General features: G+C 48.2%; 1 protein-coding gene across 4 annotated transcripts in view; it reads left to right on the forward strand.

The window, feature by feature from the left end:
* The window catches only part of NRP2 (neuropilin 2), a 114,837-nt gene that overhangs the window by 15,869 nt on the left and 79,555 nt on the right, over positions 1–19,413 (forward strand). For all 4 annotated transcript variants that reach the window (XM_059393294.1, XM_059393296.1, XM_059393297.1 and 1 more), the window contains exon 3: positions 18,382–18,563. In XM_059393294.1, coding sequence (XP_059249277.1) covers positions 18,382–18,563 — 182 coding nt within the window. The remainder of the gene's footprint in view (positions 1–18,381; positions 18,564–19,413) is intronic.

A 19,413-nucleotide genomic window follows, 5' to 3' on the forward strand; every position in this document is an offset into this window, starting at 1 on the left:
ACGTGTGCCGCACAGGTTGGAGTCTCAAAGCTGGTTGTACGGATTTATGTCACCGACACTGTTCTAATTGCTTTACAAGTATCCCTCCATCCTGTCGTCATGGTGGCCCTGGGACACTGGTGCAGTCAGGGCTAACATTTTGCAAATGAGAAAACCGAAGCCCAGAGAACTTGTCAGTACCCCGAGGAGGCTTGCCTGGTCTCATAACACCAGTCCTGCCACCTTGGAAATGTGCAGCTTGGGAGATACCAAGCGGGCATTCAGACATCCATGAGTGCTTTAAAAATGTCTTCTCAACCCCACGGTCCCTTAAATTAAGGTGAAGGGCAGGTAGCATTGCAATGTCAAGGATATGCACGAACTTTGCACCTTCTAGTGGGCTCTATCCGAAAGTCTTTGCTCGTTGAAATGATAGTGTGAGTTTTCGGTGCAGAAAAGAACGTAGCGATGATCACATCCTGCTCCAAATATGCCTCTATGCTGTGCCACCGGGTGTTTGGGGTCCTGCTATGATTCCTAAACAGTCTGGACATTCCTTGTGACCGAGATCTCGCAAGAATGGAAAAATTCATAAAGGGGCCAGCTGGCAAGAAAGGTGCAAGGGAGCAGGCCTACCTCTAGGCTCACGCATCCTCGTGGAGGAGATAAGGCCCGCCCTTGAACCAGGGCTAGACTGAGAGGCAGTGAATTGATGTTGTTGTTATCCTCCTAGGACTACTTCACGCCTCCATAATGGTTTTCTCCGAGCAAGAGGTAGTCTGCGCTGAAAACCGGAGGGTGTCTGGGATGACTGCCTCATGTGACGAAAAGTCATAAGACGGATTTTCTAATCCCAGATCTACTCTTGACTCAGTGGATGACATAGGGTAACTCATCAGTTCCTCTTTGTTTAAGTTAAATGCACAGCCTGATACACTCCTACAGCGTCTCAGTCCTGCTGAGTCCCGGCAGGGGACTTCAGCAAGGGTTTCTGGCAGAAGAGCTCCTGTATTGGGTGTTTTTGCTCCCGGTGCCTTTGGCTGGGGAGCAGGAGGCTGGCACAGACTGGAGCCTAATGCACAGGGAGCTTGGGTCTGAGCTCAGAGAAATTTGACTAAGCACCTCTGTCTACCGGGGGCCAAATTCTGTTATGCTTATGCCAGCAAATCTCCCAGGGAAATTGCTAAGAGGTCATCTTATGTATATTCATAGTGGCAGGATAGGAAGGCATGGCTTTTGGAAGGAAGAACTCAGGGAGCCTAGTGAGCTTGGCTTAACACATGTTAGGGAACTAAGCAAGGCCAGGAAAACATGCTCCTGCCCTGTTTGGGGTCTCAGGGTCTGCCATCCCCCACCCAGGACTCAGCCCCCTGGGCGGGGAGAACTCAGGTTGCTGGAGTCTCCGGCAGCAAAAGGGGACAAGCTCTTGCTGGACTTGGAGTAGGGCAAGCAGAGAAGTTGCACGTTATCTTCTGGCTTATCATCCTTACTAAGTAGCTTCCTGTTTTTCTCCCCACTCCTCCATGGATGCTTCTGGCTTGAACTGAAAAGGTCAGGAAGGTCAGAAAAAAAATCTTTCTGGGGTCTCTTTTCCCCAGTGCCGAGTTGTCAGAAAGGCTCTGCTGGGGTCAGGCCTCCACTCCTTAACCTCATCCTGAATTCTCTCTCCCTCCCCCCTTTCCCCACTGTCCCCCATTTCTCTGTCATTCCTGTTGATTCTTGTATTTAGAAAGACACTTCCGGTTCTCTCAATCTCTCACCCTGCAAGGTATTTTTAACATTCTTCCCTGGCCATTTGCATTCAGAATAAATGAGCTTCGCCTCCCCCACGGCCGTGTGCCACTAGCTGGTGAGAGGAACAATTAACCTAATTGAAGTGTTCGAAGTTCTGTCTGGTGCCTTCTCTCTCCCCCTTCTGTCCTTTTCGGTCCAAGGGAGCTCCTGGGTTTGGAAAGCGCTGACTACCAGAGGAAATTAGACTCCTTTCTCCTTTCATTTCCGGTGCATGTTTTGAATTGGACTTGGCTCTCCAGGCCCCTAGCGTGGATGGATGCTTACCAAGGGAAAACCGCCTGCACTGTCCTCCTCCTGACAGGGCACAGCAGCAACAGCCCTGCAGAAAGGAAAGTGAGTAAGAGCACCAGGAAGCAGCCAGCTCCACAGTGGAGGAAGGGCCGGCCTCGGCCAGCACCATCCCCTCCTCACATCTGTGGGAGTGACGGGCAGAGGTTGCCCCGAGATCCAGGAGCAGGCCCGGCCCGGAGCTCCCTGAGCCCTTGGCTCTCTGTGTCTTGAAATCCATAACCCCAAAGGTGGAGCCCCTGAAAATAAACCCCAGACAGGCCTTTTCCCTCGAACAGCCGCTTGTTCGTTTTGTTCCACCGAAACCCGCTGTCTGCTTGGAAACTTTCCCTCACAGCCTCAGCTCTGCCTGAGTCAGCACGGTCCCAGGCCACCACCATCTGTGGGGAGCTCTCCGACTCCTCCCTCGGGCTGGGAGCAGGAATCCAAACCCCCAGCACCCACAGGCTGCTCTCTGTGGGCAGAAACCAGAGGGCCCCGTGGCCTGGCCACGTAGATGTGGCCGAGCGACCAAAGGGCAGGACTCAGGGTCCTCTGAGGCAACAGGGAAGAACCACTCATTCCCTGTGGTGAGGAAGAGGGTACTACTGCTTTTCCCCTGAGTCAGCCAGCAGTAGGCGGGACACTAGAGGGCTTTGGGAACATATGTACACAGTCCTGAATCTTTTTCCATTTCTGAAATCTAAGATACATGCGTTTTTTAAGAAAACCCACCTGCGTATGATACACAGCTTATTCATGAGGCCTCAGACCCAACATGGCCTCCCTCCCCGGCCCAGAGGCTCAAGGAAAACCCAAATGGAGAGTCTGGGCCCTGTTAAGAATCGGTCATTTCCAGATGGGTGTCTCGGAAAACATGCTTCACCAAGTGTGCAAACCACTAGGAAGACCTAAAAGAACATTTCTTGAAAGAACAAAAAGCCCACACGAAGTTTATGCGAGTAATTTTAGGCATGCGTTCGGCATATCATTTTCCACGGGAGAGCCGCGCTCCGTCCAAGGGAAATGTTTAGATACTCAGACCTACTCATTTAGAGTTCCCCAGTCCTCTTTTGAAAGGATTTCTGATAAAGAACATTCTAAATCCTGTGCCACACTTCCCTGTCTTCTTAAACAAAACCAGCAGTAAAGGGAGTCAGCTTCTGCATCATGAGTCAAGCCTCTAATTTCAAAATTTGCTTTTTGTGACCCAGCCTGAGGTTTTGTCCAATTTGCATCCGAGAGATTGAGAGTTGAGTTTTTGTTGACCTTCTAAAATTCCCAGGCCTCAGTTTCCTCACCTGCAAAGCTGATGATAAGTGCAATCATAAGATTGCTGTGTCTTGTTTGTGTGGATACGCAATGAATTAGCAACCGCATTAACACCGTTGTCCTTTGTCATGGGAAAGTCTGTGACTTTTTCCTGTCAGTACTCTTGCTGTCACTTCCTGTGAGGTGTATGCCTGCCTCCCGGAGCCGTCTTCTTCTGACTTGTGTTACTCTTTCATTGTGTTGTACGGATATTGCTTCCGGAGATCTTGCTGTCCATTGGGAAGTTCTGGGTCTGGGGTCTCGGCTCTGCCTGAAGCCAGTGTCATCGAGGACCAGCATGTCTGCTCGGCTTCAGTCCACCAAGCTCACGGTAGAGCAGGCTCTGGGGCACACCCCCAGGGACAGAGTGTGAAAAGCATCAGTGCACGGAATCCTGGCTCCAGCTGAGGTCCGCAAGGTCGTTTCTTTCTATTTTTTGTTTTTAAAGGTTTTATTTATTTATTTGACAGACAGAGATCACAAGCAGGCAGAGAGGCAGGCAGAGAGAGAGGAAGGGAAGCAGGCTCCCTGCTGAGCAGAGAGCCCAATGTGGAGCTCGATCCCAGGACCCTGGGATCGTGACCTGAGCCGAAGGCAGAGGCCTTAACCCACTGAGCCACCCAGATGCCCCCTCAAGGTCTTTTCTGAAATCATCCTCCCACAGCCCACCCATGTTCTGGACACTGGAGGTTCAGAGATATTTGGCTTTTAGCCAAGTGTGCTGGGTAAACAAGGAGCCTCTGTATTTTTGGCCAGAGGAGCTCTTTAAATCTTACACTTGCCTATTTCTCCCAAAGTAAGGGCTGATATCCTAGAGAGGCAGCAGCTTCCCAGGTTGATAAACTGATTATGGTCAACAGAGGAAACGGACCAGATCTCAATAATCTAGCCCCTCCCCACCCAGCCGACAGCGACTTCCTGTGGTCCATGGGCGTCCTCCATTCCAAGCAAATAGCCAAAGAGAACCTTCTATCTGCGCGAGACCCTGTGAGTGCCCAGTGCTTGGACCCTCCTCCCTCTCCCCTCCTCAGAGACCAGCCGCACACTCCCTCCGTCTTCCCTTCTGTTCCCTGGATTCTCCCAGTTCTCTTTCATGGTTCCCAAGGCCGAACTCCCAGAGCATTGCGTATTGCCTTGATTTGCTGGCTTGCCTTTCGTTCATGGGTGGTCCGTGTTGTGTTCTGAGCGTGTAAATTCGCTAAGGGCATGGACTACATATTTCATTTCTGTACCCTCAGGACACCTGGTCTTAGAGTAGTAAGCAGGTGCATGCACAGGATTGTTGTGTATTTTTACATTTGAGTTGCCAGGACGTAGGTCAATGTGGCAGGAGCCCGCGCTGGAAGCAGACGGAACTGTCTGCCCTATGCGTCCATCTCGTGATGTGATATAATAAGAGCAGGAGGATGAGACACGGGCTTACAGAGGTCACTAAGTTCTCTGTGACTCAGCCTTTCACCAGTGAAATGGCCATAAACCATGCATTCACCCATAGTGACTAAACAGCTACCATGTGCCACACATGATGATAGCATTGGGAATGCACTGATGAGTATATCATATTCTTTGTCTTCATGGAGCTAAGAGTTTGGGAGCAAGTCTGGGGTGCCTGGGTGGCTCAGTCGGTTAAGCGTCGGATTCTTGATTTTGGCTCAGATCATGCTGTCAGGGTCCTGAGTTCAAGCCCCATGTCAGGCTCTGTGCTGAATGTAGAACCTGCTTAAGATTCTTTTTCTCTCCCTCTGCTCCTCGCCCGCCGCATTCACACACTCTCTCTTCTAAAAAATAAAATAAAATAATGTTAGGGGTGCCTGGGTGGCTCAGGGCGTTAAGCCTTTGCCTTTGGCTCAGGTCATGGTCTCAGGGTCCTGGGATCGAGCCCTGCATCGGGCTCTCTGCTCAGCCTGCTTCCCCTTCCCTCTCTGCCTGCTGCTCTGCCTACTTGAGATCTCTCTTTCCCTGTCAAATAAACAAATAAAATCTTAAAAAAAAGAAAAAAGAATGTTAAAAATATATGGTTATTGATGATAAAGTTACCACGTCTAGAGCTTCACCTCTGAGACTAGCACTTTGCTCAGTGCTCCACGTACATCATCTCATTGATCCCTGAATCACAAAAATGTGAAGTCCTTGTTACTCTTCCCATTCTACAGATAAAGAAACTTGGACTTAAAGATTAACTTCTGGCCCCAGGTCCCACTCACAGGAATGGTGGGGAAAGGATTTGAAGCCAGAATGTCCTCCTTTGCGACCTGTGCTCTACTCTTAGGCTCCACTGCGTCCCCCAGCACTGTGCACGCTGCCTGGGGATATGCAGTGGGCCTGATTATGTGAGCCCCCAGCACTGAGACCCAGTGTAGGCTGGGGAGATCAGGGAAGGCTCCCTGGAGGAAGTGATGCCTGCACCAATCCCAAAGAAGTTAGCCAGACAGAGCAGGGGTATATATATCTGGTGGTCCAGGTAGAGAACATCACGTCAAAGACAAGACAGGGAAACAATTTGATGCCTTAGGGAACCACAGTAATCGAAAGGCCATCCTTGTGACTTATGATCAACAAAACTTGTTTTCTCTGAAGAGTGCCTGAGCAATGCTATGGAATTTTTTTCCTGGCGAGGCGACTTCTACCATCTTAGAGAAAGGCTAGGGTCAGGAAGTGGGGAAGACTAGGACTTCTAAGCACTCTCTGCTGTTCCCAACCTCCCTGACCAGGGTCTCTACAATTTCACACCTTGTGTCCTGGGACAAACTCCCTCCGACCCCCTCAATTTAATGCCCGAACCTGGAAAAATCCACCTCTCCATTTACTCCTACATAGGACTCTCTGAACACTGCCCAAGTGGAGGCATGGCTTCAGCTGGAGTCTACCTGAGTCCTCAGAAATCGAAACAGAGTGTGAGTTCTCTGGTTCAAGAGAGTGCCTTGCACTCAGGAGAGAGCCTCACGTTGATTACTCATGACATTATTATAGATTTACTGCCTGCCCAACCACAGAAATATTCTGATTCCCCCAAGGAGCCAATGAGCAGCAATATTTTTCTGTGTTGCAACAACCCTACTAACGACAGAAACAGATCCCCCGGCAGGTACATGGTGCAATAAAATGGACAGGCCAGCTGACTCCGGCTCAGTCCGCCGCAGACCCCGGCACACCAGCCTTGACCAAGGACTCCACCCAGCAACTCTGCTGGCTGAGAAGTGGGAAAAAAACATCACAGATTGTTCTCCTCCTCCCACCAAGGTTAAAGAGCAGTTGGGACAACGGTTATTTTTGGCAGTTTGTTTTTAAATACACGATGTTGCAATCACAACGCTCCAAACGCAAGCTTTGCTATGGAAGTCCCTCTTAACAATGCATTTTATCTCCTGATTGAGAAAATCACTTGAGGTTTTCTAATACACAATCCCACTTGTTCTGCCTCTCAGCCCTGGCACCTTCTCTGAACCCAGCTGTCCCAGAGGGCCAGCATCTTACCCCATGTAACTGCGTGTAATTCTCCCAGCTAATTACACCGGGTGAGAGTCTTCAGAAATTCAGTGGGAGCTCAGGGTGGGGAGAGGATAAAGAGGAGGACCAAAGAGACCAAGTAAAAAAAATTAGATTTTTCTTAAAAAGCGGTTTGTGTATTTTCCTAGAGTCATGAGTCCTATAGCAAATACGATGTTCTCTTTGTTTTTTCCTTTTTAATGGCAGGGGGATTGAAACCTTTGGATTAAGAGAAACTCAATAGATAATTTAATTCCATTCTTCTACTTCGGCCCGGATAAATCATCCCAGGAAAAAAATATATACATGTTAGCTGCCCTTGTCTTTCCTTCCAGAAAAGAGCTTCCATAATCGACCTTCATTATAAAACCTAGGGCCTCACAACTCATCTCAGTGATTGCAGAGTAGATGGTTGTATTTAATTTACATAATCAGAATTTTTTTTTTCCCTAGAAGGAAAATCCCTGAAAAATGTTAGCTGGGTCAGAATAAAATTTTTAAAAAGAAGAAGAAAGAAAAACATGTGAACTGGGCTTAGGTTTGGGAAGCTAGCAAAGGACTTCACATGATGAAAGAAATCCACATGATTTTTTTATGCTTTTTTCCTACCTTTGTAATCAAGCATCTTGACAGTCTATCTGTATCTGTCTGTCTATCTGTATATATATGACTGGGTACTACTGTTATTCCCATTTAACAGGTGGGCACACTGTGAGAGAGATCTCGCAGACAGTAATAGTAGTGGCTGGAATTGGAAAGCCCACCACCCAAAGCTGGCTTTCTATGTCTGTGTCCTTGTACTGAGAGCTGTCACCCACTGTCCCCATCCTTAGGTATTTGAGCCCTCTCTGATTTCCTTAGACATCTCTGACAAGTCTTTTCTTTTCCTCTTCCGTCTCTTACTCTTTTCTTTGCCTCTTCCTGCCGCGGGGTCACCTCCGGATGCCAGCAGGGCAGTCAAGGAGAGAGAGCTCTTTCTGGGACGCTCTGTCGACGGTCTCCGTCTGCCTCTCTGTCATCCACCTTCTACTCCGCGGGTCCCCTCCGGCCCCCCTCATCATCCTCTTCAAATTCCCTGCCATTCCCCCACCGCCTCCCTGTGCAGCTGGAATCCGAAGATGTGAGGGCGAGTAATAGAGTGTCAGCGGAAGTAATTGATTCCTCACACACAGAGAATTCTCCTGCCTTCAGTGTCAATGGAGCTGAACCAGAGTCTTGGAGGTGAGCGAGACATGTAAACAGTCCATGGCTGAGCTGTCAGGGCGAAGCTAGACACACGGAGAGCGAGCGAGAGGGAGAGCGGTGGAACAAATAATTGTTTTATTGGGAAGGAAAGTAAATAATATTTCAGCCCAGGAATTGGCAGTTTGAAGATGGTTGAGAGAGCCAGGAGCAGAAGGAATCCTGAGGCAGGTTTTAATGGAAGAGTTTTTCTTTGTCTCAAGGTAGGAGGTTTCGTCCTCACCCCACCCCCCCTCCCATTATCATCATTATTATCATTAAAATAATTACCGTAACAATTACGGTTGATGAGACCTCGAGTTTATAGAGCACCTTTCATCTAAAAGTTCAAAGTGATTTATCTATGTGTCATCCCTTTGAGAGTGGTAGGAGGGTAAGAAAGTTTTTCTGGGGTTGTTGTTTTTTTTTTTTTTTTTTTGGTCTTATCCGCTGGGAAACTGAGGTCCAAGCAGATACCAGATTGGGTCCTGGCCTCGGGGCAGGCAGCTAGGTTAGGCGCTGAGGCTGCTCTGCTGCGGTCTCTACGGCCCTCCTGCCCACCAGGGCCCTTATACTTGTGTGGCTCTCCCAGCTTATCCCTGGCACTAGAGCTCCCTCCCTGGGTGCAGGGGGGCCCCACCGCCCCCCCCCCCCAAGTCAGTAGCTCTGCAACCAAGCAGCCAACAGCTCCTTGCACAAAGCAAAGGGGCTGTGATGCTGTGGAATAAATAAAGGTCCTTCAAGGTCTGCGTCCATCCTGCTCAGAGACTTGCCGCAATCTGGTTCCCTTTCTTGTAGAAGCTGCTGTCCTTTCTAGACATAGTTCTTCCTAGTCTTAGGGAGCCCCCTGCCAAGAGAACCCAATATTCCTGAACGCTTGCTCCTTCTACCAACCTTCCATGCCCCCCCCCCCACCACCCCACCACTGCAAGAGATGCTAGCCTGTTCTTGCAGAATACAGGACCGTTTCTGTGATGGGGAGAGGCAAAAGCTTTGAAATGCACCAGGCCGGACTGGTCATGGTCAGCCTTTGCTCCCGGTGCCGCCCGGGCGCCTTCACAACCCAGCCATCGAGGAAAGCACTGGTCACCCGGTGCTGGCTGGAGATGCGGAAGCTGTCCCAGCTGACTGGCCACTAAAAGCTGTATTCAGAATGTCCACCCTGGCGTGGCAGCAACCTTCCTGCTTGGTCATTAGCACAGGTCCATCATTTCCACAACTAACATGTTGTTTGCACTATCGTGACAAGTCTGCCCTTGGCGCCAGGAGAAGCTCTGAGCCCTGTAACCTGAGGCTTGCAGTGAATGAAACCCAAGGAAAGGGCCCAGCACACCAGCCACATACTCCCAAATGGTCTCCTGCTTGGATTTCTGCAGGGTACATTTTTCAGGCAAGCTTTGTATTTTATAAAATTTTGTTATGGGGGCTGGATGCCAGCAAAGCGGGACAGAAACATGACTGGGAGCCTGAATCCTTAGAAAAACGTTTTTCCGATGCACTGATTGATTCCCTGATGCCCAGTACGCCTCACTCCCAGCAGGCTCCCATTTTTCGGACAGATGGGAAGGTTATGATTTGCTCTCACAATTAGACCCTCTGGGAGCCAGGGTTAGCGAGCGCTTGTTCCAGAGGGAACCGTTTGCCTGGTCAAGTGTCGGGAGGCTGCTGCCAGCACACCCTGGCCCGGGGATGGTGTACTCTGATTTCCCCTTAGTGGATGCCAGTTGCTTTCTGCCCCTTCCAACCAGCCCCGGAAGGCACAGAGGCATGAGCCGTGTTCCCATTTATGAGATGAGGCAGACTGAGGCATGCAAGCTCCACTGATCCAGGCCAGTATAGACCAGTCTGGCCTTGCTGGGCAGGGTTCACCTTCACCTCTGAGCACCAGCCTGCTGGGGCACAGGCATGAATTATGGGCTACTCTTACCTACTTCCTACTCTGGTGTCCTTACAAAATGCTAACAAGGAGCCCTTTGAGCTAAACGCAGAGAGTGAGGACTTTATAGGCGTGTACCGCAGATGGAAAAAAGACCCAACCGTCGTGCTGAAAACAGCCTGCCCAACAGCATTCAACTTCACATTGGCACTGGTCGCCTAGAAAATCCTTCCTTACATAAGCAAACACGTTCCATCCAAGCCGGCCTCCCGAGCGCTCACTGGTCCAGGAGTGGAACAGATCTGTGGCCTCAGGAATGCGCCTTGCTGGGGAGCCAGGTCAGTGGGGGAAGCGGTGTTCAGCGAGGGACCTGGGGAGAGGAGCCCGAGACTTTGTTGTGTGCCCTTCGCTCTCTGAAAGTTCACCCACAGCGAGACTTCTCAGACACCCTGTCTGCAGCGGCCTCCTTCCTCACGTCGCGAGGCGATCTTGGCAGCCTGCTCCGGCAGGAACAATGAGATCGGCAGGGCCCTCTCCATCATCCCGGGGCTTCTGCGGAAAACAACCAGCAATTATAAATAGACGTTATTTGTATTTCCATTTTCTTGCCTTCAAGGTTTTCTGGAATAATTCCTTCGGTTTGTTTTGGGTTATTTTCTTCGCATACTTCCTTTGCAGGGGGGGGGGTCAGATTTCCTCCTTTCTGAGGCGCCGTGAAGACCCTGGCTGTGCGGGGATTGTGGATAAGCCCCGAGCATCAGAGACGGGTGGTGGGAAGAAATGAGGGAAGAAAAGGCAACTGCCAGCAGTCGCCATTGAAAAGGCAGTGGCGCCAACCCTGAGAGTCAAACTGATGCCGAGTCTTGGCCCGTTGGGGTCCTTGTAGTGATTGAGCGAAGAATAACAGTAACGACAACAGTAATAGTACTAATAATGACTGGCGTTTATTTATTGAGGACTTACTATGTGCCAGGCGCCGTACTGAGCTGTTGACATGCATTAACTCACCAGTGAAGGAGGTCGACCCTTAGTTGTTCAAGACCCGCCAAGTCGGGGGCGGGGGGCTGGCGAGGGGGTTGGGGTGCAGAAGGCACGGGCTCTTCTGAATCCAGCATGGCAGGCTGGTTCTGGAGCCGGGGCTCAGAAACACGAGAGTGAAAGGCAATCTCAAAAACTCAAGCCACGAAAGCACTGTTGATGGATTTGTATAAGGGGAGGATTTTTTTAAGAAACCGCCACCCCTAGCATTGAGGCTGGGGGGCATCAGAGCCATCTCTAACTTTATGACTTTTCATTCCCTCCTCCGTTTGATTCATGTGTAGGTACCCTTTCTCTCCCCAACGTCTGCCACCCTGCTTTGTAAAAACACAAGTGACAGTAAAAATAACCAGTGTCTCCCAGGAACGTTCGCAGGTATCTAGCACCCTTCTGGGCTCGTGTGGACTTTCACAGTCCTGCCAACAGTCCCACAAGGTGGGGATCATGGTTATTTCCATTTTCTAGATGAAGAAACTGAGACTTAGAGAGGCTCAGTGCCTGCGTTTGTGCCGCTAACACGTGCTGGAAACAGCTGGGTCTGCCTACAAAGCCCGTGCCCCACACTTCTCAGAGATCACACCCGCTTATCGACGGATATGTTTCTGTATCACAGTCATTTAAGTTTTTTTGTTTTTGTTTTTTTTTTTTTTTTGGTCACAGACCTAGGAAAATGTGCGTACACACAAACGCACAAAATTTCTGCGTTTGACTCTAGGGCATCTCTCACCTACTGAAACTCTGTGGGTCCTACTAGAAATCCACGGGTTGAAGAATATGTGCTCTAGATGATACTTTAAGAGCTTATAAATACACAGGATACTGTTTTCTCACTCGATGGACCATATGTTCACATATGGGTATATATGTGCTTATAAAAATACTTCACTTGCAAAAATTAATATGTTATCCCATCTGAACACTTAAAAGCCAGATTTCAACTGGGTGAGTCTTGAAACCATAGATTCCAAATCCGCTCACTGCTTCTATCGGTGATTTGTCTATTAATTTTGGCAAGTCCTCTAGGCTTTGTTTAAACGAAACAGCTAAATAAAAAGAGCAAGATTCTGCTAAGTCTCTAACGGGAACCAAGCAGTTTCTTTATACCCCATACCTTCTGATGCTATTGTACAGGCACAATCTGATACTTTCACGGGATGGAGGTGAGGCCTGTAGGCCCAGGAGTGAGACTCCAACCTATCCTTCTCGTGGGACTTTGGGCAGGTCAGTTAGACTCTCTGAACCCCAGATTCTTCATCTGTAAATGGGTGGCAACCGTGACAGCATGAGGATTAAATGAAGTAATATCTAAACAAGGGCCTAGCCCATAATAAATGCTCAGTAAATGGTTGGTATTTCTTTCCACTGATGTTCCCAGTGCTGTTCTAGCTTCTTCTTAAATGGGTGGCCCTGATGAAAGGGAAAAATTCAAGGAAATGAAATTTGCTTCTTTAAAAAAAATCTGACCTGACCTTGACCTGATTTCTCCATAAAGGCTGGATTTCACTATTGAGCCAGAGACCAGGTGACCTGGCTGTAGGTCTGACTGGACCAGAGACTTGGGTGGGCCTTGTGCAGACCTGCCCACAGCCTCTTTGTGTCTCAGGCAGCTTCTTCCCTGCGAACTTGTATGTGACAGTGTTGTCTTTTCCTCCTCTTTTCCCTGCAGGTTTTAATGTAAGGATTAATAAGACAGTGTTTGTAGATGTCTTTGAGCTTCCCAGAAGAAAGGCACTCCAGGAGGTGGTAGATTCTCTGGCCTCCATAATCTACTCATGAAATATGGAACTTTGAAAGTGTGAGAAAAATCTCAAATCACTTTGACAGAATTTTAATTATAGTTGATTTGTTTGCCGCTAATAGTGAAAATGCTGTCAGCATGATTTGAGATGTTTCTTCCACTCAAAATGTTATATTTCATGTTTTCGAGTCATGAGGCAACATTTCGGTTTTCAGATAAAACCAGAATAGCTCAGTGAATGTGTTGGAGCACAAAGGCAAAGAGTAGAAAATGGACCAAATGTATCCGTCCCCTCGGGAAACATCATCACAGAGTGAATTCTTCCTGAACTTACCAACGGTAGGCCCCTCGTTCATTTGCTCACACCACAAGAAATAACAAGCCCAGCTCTATGCCAGCCACCATGGAAAGAGTAGAAATTCCGCAGTAAAAAGGCAAGGTCCTTGCCCTCGTGGTGCTTACTATGTAGTGAGGACACAGATTCCAAAGAAATAAACAAGTATATTGACAAGACCTTTGTGAATGATAATAGCTATAAAGGCAGTATGAGGATGGCGAGGCGGAGAAGAAGGGTCTGAAATAGGGTGGTCAGGACAGGCTTTTCTGAGGAGGTGATTTTTGAACTGCGAAAAAGGAGAGAGCACCAACCATAGAAGAAGGGATCACAGACGGAGGGAAGAGACCGTGCAAAAGCCCAGGGGCTAGAAAGAGCTTGCCATGTGCAAAGTGTGAGGTCTTAAAAATTTGTGATACAAGTAGCGTAAGAGGTGACATTGACTGGTTGGCTTCCAGACATGGGTGCCGGGGAGGCATGAGTGCTGTGATGTGTAGACCCAAGTATCATAGAATGAGCACAGCCCTCTTCCCCAGAGCACCAAGCACTCCACCTAGGACAGAGAAATCTCCTCACAAGCAGCTCTAAGTGGCAGTTCCTTCGGTGGCACTCCGGCAGGGTGGACATCATCTGGCCATTTGAGAAGGGCCTGGATGTCGTGAAGAATCTTCTAGCTCAGGCTCGGTTGGCTAACCCAGCCTTCGGGGGCCTGCTGGGAAGTGTCAAGCGTGGATAGAGTTATGGAAACTAGAAAGCGTCTTTTCATGTTTGCCTAGTGATGAGAGGAAACAAGGAGTCTGTTGCTTTTTCCTACCTCTCCTGTGGACTCTGAAAATTAATTCCACCGTCAAGGTTCCCACGCCCCAAATGTGGGTTTGGGGAGAGAAATTAAGACTTTGAAGTCGAGGAAGAACGTACAGAAAATGTTCTCTAGACAAACGCTCGACGTGCCGACGTCAGAATCTGTGAGGAGAAAAGTAAAAAGGCACCCGGGAGCCATTTTGGAGAGAAAGGAAAAAGGTAGGAGTGAAAATGGCTACTTCAGCTTAGGAAAGTAAATAGACGGCTAAAATAATAAAAGGTAGTGTTAAAGCTTTGGAAGGAATTTTTTCATTTGAGGGAGATTATGAATAATGAAATGCAAACACAGTAGTTAATATGTCCGTTAGCTGGTTTATGTTTTCTTCTGGAAGACGAATAATGTGTTCTAAGAGGAATGGCCTTGCGGGTTGTCCTCCTTGGCTGTCGTTGGGGGTGAGCCGGGAGTTTGGACCCCAGATTCCTTTACCAGACAAATGCTGGCTATCAGCTGCTCGAGGAGGAGCCGTATTTATTCCAAGGCCACAAACTTCCTAATCCCCCACGAGCTCTTCCAAATGAACCTGACAACACTGAAATTTCTAAGGAGATTTACTCCAGCTGTAGCAAATCCCTAATAATAAAAAATTTCCCCAAATGAGTCAGTCACACAGGACATAAATGAGACGTTCTGTGTGAAGTCAGCATGTCATTCAGTGCGTGCCCTTTATACAAAAAGCCCAGCCAGGAGACTGTGTTGTCCACAGGGCAAAGCCTGGGCACTGGGGGATGGGGGAGAGGGTGTCAGCCACCAAGTTGTCACTGGGGGTCCCTTGCCCCTCAAGCAAACCTGATAGGAAAAATGCAGTTTTTCTAAGAAGTTTAAGTAAGCCTGATTATTTGCTTCACAAAAGGATTTACCAGAGGGGTCCTTTAAATAACAAGCCCGGAAAGAAAATTTATAATTCGATTGATATGTATAAACCTTTTTCAAAAATGCATCCCTTCACTGTGTGTACGTGAATACGTAAGGATGTATTTGTAGCTGCCGGCATTACAAAAAAAGGATTTGGGTGGTACATCCACGGAGTAAATTGAGGCAGGCGTACAGCCATGGCATTTGCCATCAGCTTCGTCGCTGATTGTGTTAATCCCCTAAATTACTCCACGCGTGATTAGGCAACCAGAGAGAACCCTCCCCTCCTGGTGACCCAGCCAGTGGGATGTCTGGACCTTTCATTGTCCTTTCTGGAGAAACAGGCGACACAAAGCCTGGAGATATCTGGGTATCATTTTCAAAAAATACCTTCAAGTATTTTCTGGGTGTGGGCCACGTCCCTGTCCCGGTTCTAGGTCACCCAGCGCTGTGACTGACTTAGTCCTCCTCGCTACACTTCTGGGAGACACGGAGGGCGGGGCTAATGCTGGTGATGACGGGAATCACATTTTCATTTGCCACATCGTGAGAGCTGGTTCTTTTTCTCTGCGGTCCTACTCTGAACAAAAAATCTTCCTTATCTTATGTTTTCTTTTATTCTATCGTGTACTGCTTTATGGGTTATTGAAATCTGGTTAAATACACCATTACATGAATTTCAGGTATAGGATATAGTGATTTGACAACTGGATGCGTTCCCCGGTGCTCACCACGGTGGTGTAGTCACCATCTGTCACCGTGGAAAAAAAAAAAAATTCTTAATGGAAGCAGCTTTATTGTATATATTTGTGGCTTATTAAGAAATGCAAGCTCATTGTAAGCAATTCAGATAATAGAAAAGAACAAAGAAAGAAGTAGCAATTACCGGTTTTACCATCCGTATATCTCACTACTGTTAATATTTTAGTTTATGTAGTCTTTCAGACTTTTTTCTGTTTATGTGTGCAAGATTGTGTGTGTATATATATGTACACAGATATATACATAGGTATTTTAACACATTGCTTTTTAAAAATCCATTTTTTTAAACTAACAATATAGCATGGCCATTTTCCTATAAAAACAAAATATCTAGACCTAAAACACTATCAATCCACTATAGCAGTAGAGCATTCTATTTTATAAATATACCAAAATTGATTTCCCTGCCTTCCTTTGTTGGACATTTTGATATGGTGCTGTTTATAAACGAAGCATCTTTTCACTTTTTTTATGCTTTTTTTTTTTTTTTGTATTATATCTACACCCACAAAGATACATATACATCTTTTTACAATTGTCTGATGATTTTCTTAGGAAAAATTCCTAGCAGTGGAATTGCTGGATTAAAAAGTTTGTCACATTTCTGCCAAAATGCTCTCCAAAATGTTATAACAGATGTTCGTTCCACTTACACTGCACTTTTACTCACTCGCTCTATTCACCTCAGAAATGGGTGTGAGGATACAACAAATCACGGCTGACTGACAACCAGGCTGAGTACTCACGCTCTATACAGATTATGTTGGTCACTTACATCTCACAACCACCCTAGGAAAAAGGTTCGAATATCCCTTTTGGCTGTCATTTTCCCCATTGCTGAGGATCAGAGAGGTTAAGTAACTTGCCTGAGGTCACCCAGCTAAGAAGGCCACATTGGGATCCAAACCTAGTTCTGTCTGCTTCTGGGATCAGCCAGGGCCTGGCAAGGGGCGGAGGTTGGGGGGTAAGGGTGAGCGGGACGATTCCATCCAGGTTCCTACATCCACTACTCACGTGAACTGGGTAATATCTGCTTCCTGAACACGGCTGGCTTCTCAACAGTGGCACACCCTGATGGGACATCACCGTTACTCAGCTGAGATTGACTGACTGATTAACAGTGCTTACCTCAGAGTGGAAATACCAAGGAGGGATTTTCCAGAAGGTTTGGGGAATTTCCTTTGAGAACAAACTATCTTTCCCCTTTTGTTTTGGAAGTGAGGAAGCACATTTTCAAACTGAGAGCCCTCTCCCAAATTGAAATCACAGATTCCCCCACCCCCACTGCCTTTCTCAGTCTGTGGCTCTCTCTCCGGAGCTGCTGAGGGGAGACCCGCCATCTTGTCTACACTAGACGCACCAGTTTCTGTGATTCTTTTGACTATAGGATTCCAGCCCTCTGGGGTCCAAGACTGAACTAATCCCGGTCCCTTCCTTACACTTCCTTCACTGCCCTGTTCCTAAGTGGCTGTGCAGTCTGAAATATGGCTCCTGGGGGCTGCAGTGAGGCCTTGGGCCACTGAGACTCAAATAAGCTGCTTGTGCAGGCAGCCAGCTCCCACAGACCCTGTGTGTGTGGCAGGAGCCTGCAGGCACATCCCAGGGAGGGTCGCTTCTCCCTCTCTTTACCCAAAAGAGAGAAATCTCTTCCATGTTGTTTTAACAGTGTGCTGCAAAATAAACAAACAGGGAGAGAGAAGGAAGGGGATGGTTATCAGTAAATAGTGGGGACAGTGACCAGAAGTTTGCAGGGAGCTGGTGGGGAAGGACTCGCCCACCTCAGCTGCGGAGACAGTGGTAGTCACTGGGAGCCCAGGGAGGAGCACGGAGTCGGCACCATGAAGATGGCCAGAACACACAGCAAGGCCCTGAATGTGTGCCGGTGCGGTTAAAATGGCGTCCCGCGGTGTGTGCACCATCCTGCAAACCTAGCCAAGGATGTCTGTCTTTGACGAGTCTTCCCCAAGCTGGGACCAGGTTGATTGGGTTTGAAATGAGCTCAGGCCTCCGCGCAGGGATGGCAGCCTGCTCTGCCTCTTGCTGAGGCTAATAGTTCTGTGTTCCTAGACACTGGGTCCCCAGGGATTCACCCCCTGCTTTTGGAGAAAGGTTTTTATGGCCTTCTCTAATACAATGCTGATTCCTTTTAAAAACATGTTGTTGACTAGATGCTGCAGAGGTGAAATGGGTAGAGTCATCTCAAGGAGCGAGGGGCCCACACACGGGAGTCTTTATCACGAACAAGTAAAGATAAGGGAAGAGGGAGTAACCCAGGAGGAAACTGGACCATGGGGAGAGGGCAGGAAAGTAAGCAGATCCCTCAGGAACGTCCCCAGTGTGCCTGGCTCTGTGCCCAGCACCTTCCTCATATCCTTTATTTTATCTCCAACCCAGCCCTCTGAACTGGGTATTTTTATCCCCATCTTGTACAGATGAAGAAATTGATCTCAGAGGGGTTAAGTCACTTGCAGTAATGCAGAGCTAAGAAGAAAAGACTAAGATACAGAGAGATCATGATGGAAACAAAAATGGTGCTATGGAAGGAAAGAAAAGTGCTTGCTTGGAGATATTTGATAGAAGGATGCTGTGTTCTTATGTGGGCAAGAGATAAGGCCCTAAAATCTAGCCATCCACCGAGGCACCCATTCTCTCCATGGCTTCAATAAAGCAATGCAGCTTCCTATATTGAGGTCGATCAGTCTATAGAGAGAAGCAAACCTAAGTGGCCTTTGTTTATCAATATGAAACACCCCCGGGGTCTAGAAAGGGCGAGCACAGGAGCCGGGGCGAGACAGTGGTCCCTTTCCTCTCCTGAGAGTCATCTTTGCTCATACGTGCCCCTTTGTACCCACCTCACGTAGGTATGACTTCATTGAGATTCGGGATGGAGACAGTGAATCTGCAGACCTCCTGGGAAAGCACTGTGGGAACATCGCCCCTCCCACCATCATCTCCTCGGGCTCCGTGCTCTACATCAAATTCACCTCGGACTATGCCCGGCAGGGGGCAGGCTTCTCCCTGCGCTACGAGATCTTCAAGACAGGTCAGTGCGGTCACGGGTGGAGAGTGGGGTTCTGGGTGCACCCCAGAAGACATGGGGCCACCATCGGTGTCTAGTTCTGGAGCACCGTCCAAGGGAACTGTGTGATGGTTCCATGTGCGTAGTGGAAAGTTACATAAGTTTTTGGAGTTGGAAGAGGGGCTCAGGGGGACCATGGACACAGCCCCAGAAGAAAAAGCCGGTTTAACTTATCCAACTTGAGAGCGAGCCTTGCATGGTTAGCGCTGGGCATGCCCGCCAGGCAGACAAGCATTGTCTGTGGCACCAAGAGCGGAGGGAGCACCAATAAAATACACAAATGCTTTCAAAAAGAATTCAATTTTTGTGTGTGTTTAAAAATCACAGTAATCTTCATGGGAAAAAAGCAAAACTTGGTCGAACTTCCTCCTAATTACTTCATGGTTTAATGTTGCCTTTATCCAGAATTTCATGGGCAGAAGGGCATAATCTTTTCAGTGTTTAGAGTCTCTAAAAGATCTTACCAGTGGGGTCATACAGTAGGACTACATACAAACGTAGTCATACATCCATACATTTACGTTCGCATGTGGTTCGTCCGAATTCCCCCTGCTGACCCATTTGACATCTTGTGCCTGTTGGACCCCGACTTCCTAAATGCCAGGGTAAATACCTCCTGAAAAGCCATCAAAAAGGTAGTAGAAAGAGACAGCACACTGCACTTCCTTTAAGGTGACTGCCTGCTTTCCATTAGGCCCCCCTTCGACTAGTTTAGGCTCTGAGAACATGGGTCCCTCCTTATTCATAACCGGACTGACCCAACTCGTACTCCCAAGTCCCAGTATCTACACTGACGCGCTCCGAGCAGCGTGCC

The sequence above is a fragment of the Mustela nigripes genome, chromosome 3 (genome assembly GCF_022355385.1).
Source record: "Mustela nigripes isolate SB6536 chromosome 3, MUSNIG.SB6536, whole genome shotgun sequence".
Lineage (NCBI taxonomy): Eukaryota > Metazoa > Chordata > Mammalia > Carnivora > Mustelidae > Mustela > Mustela nigripes.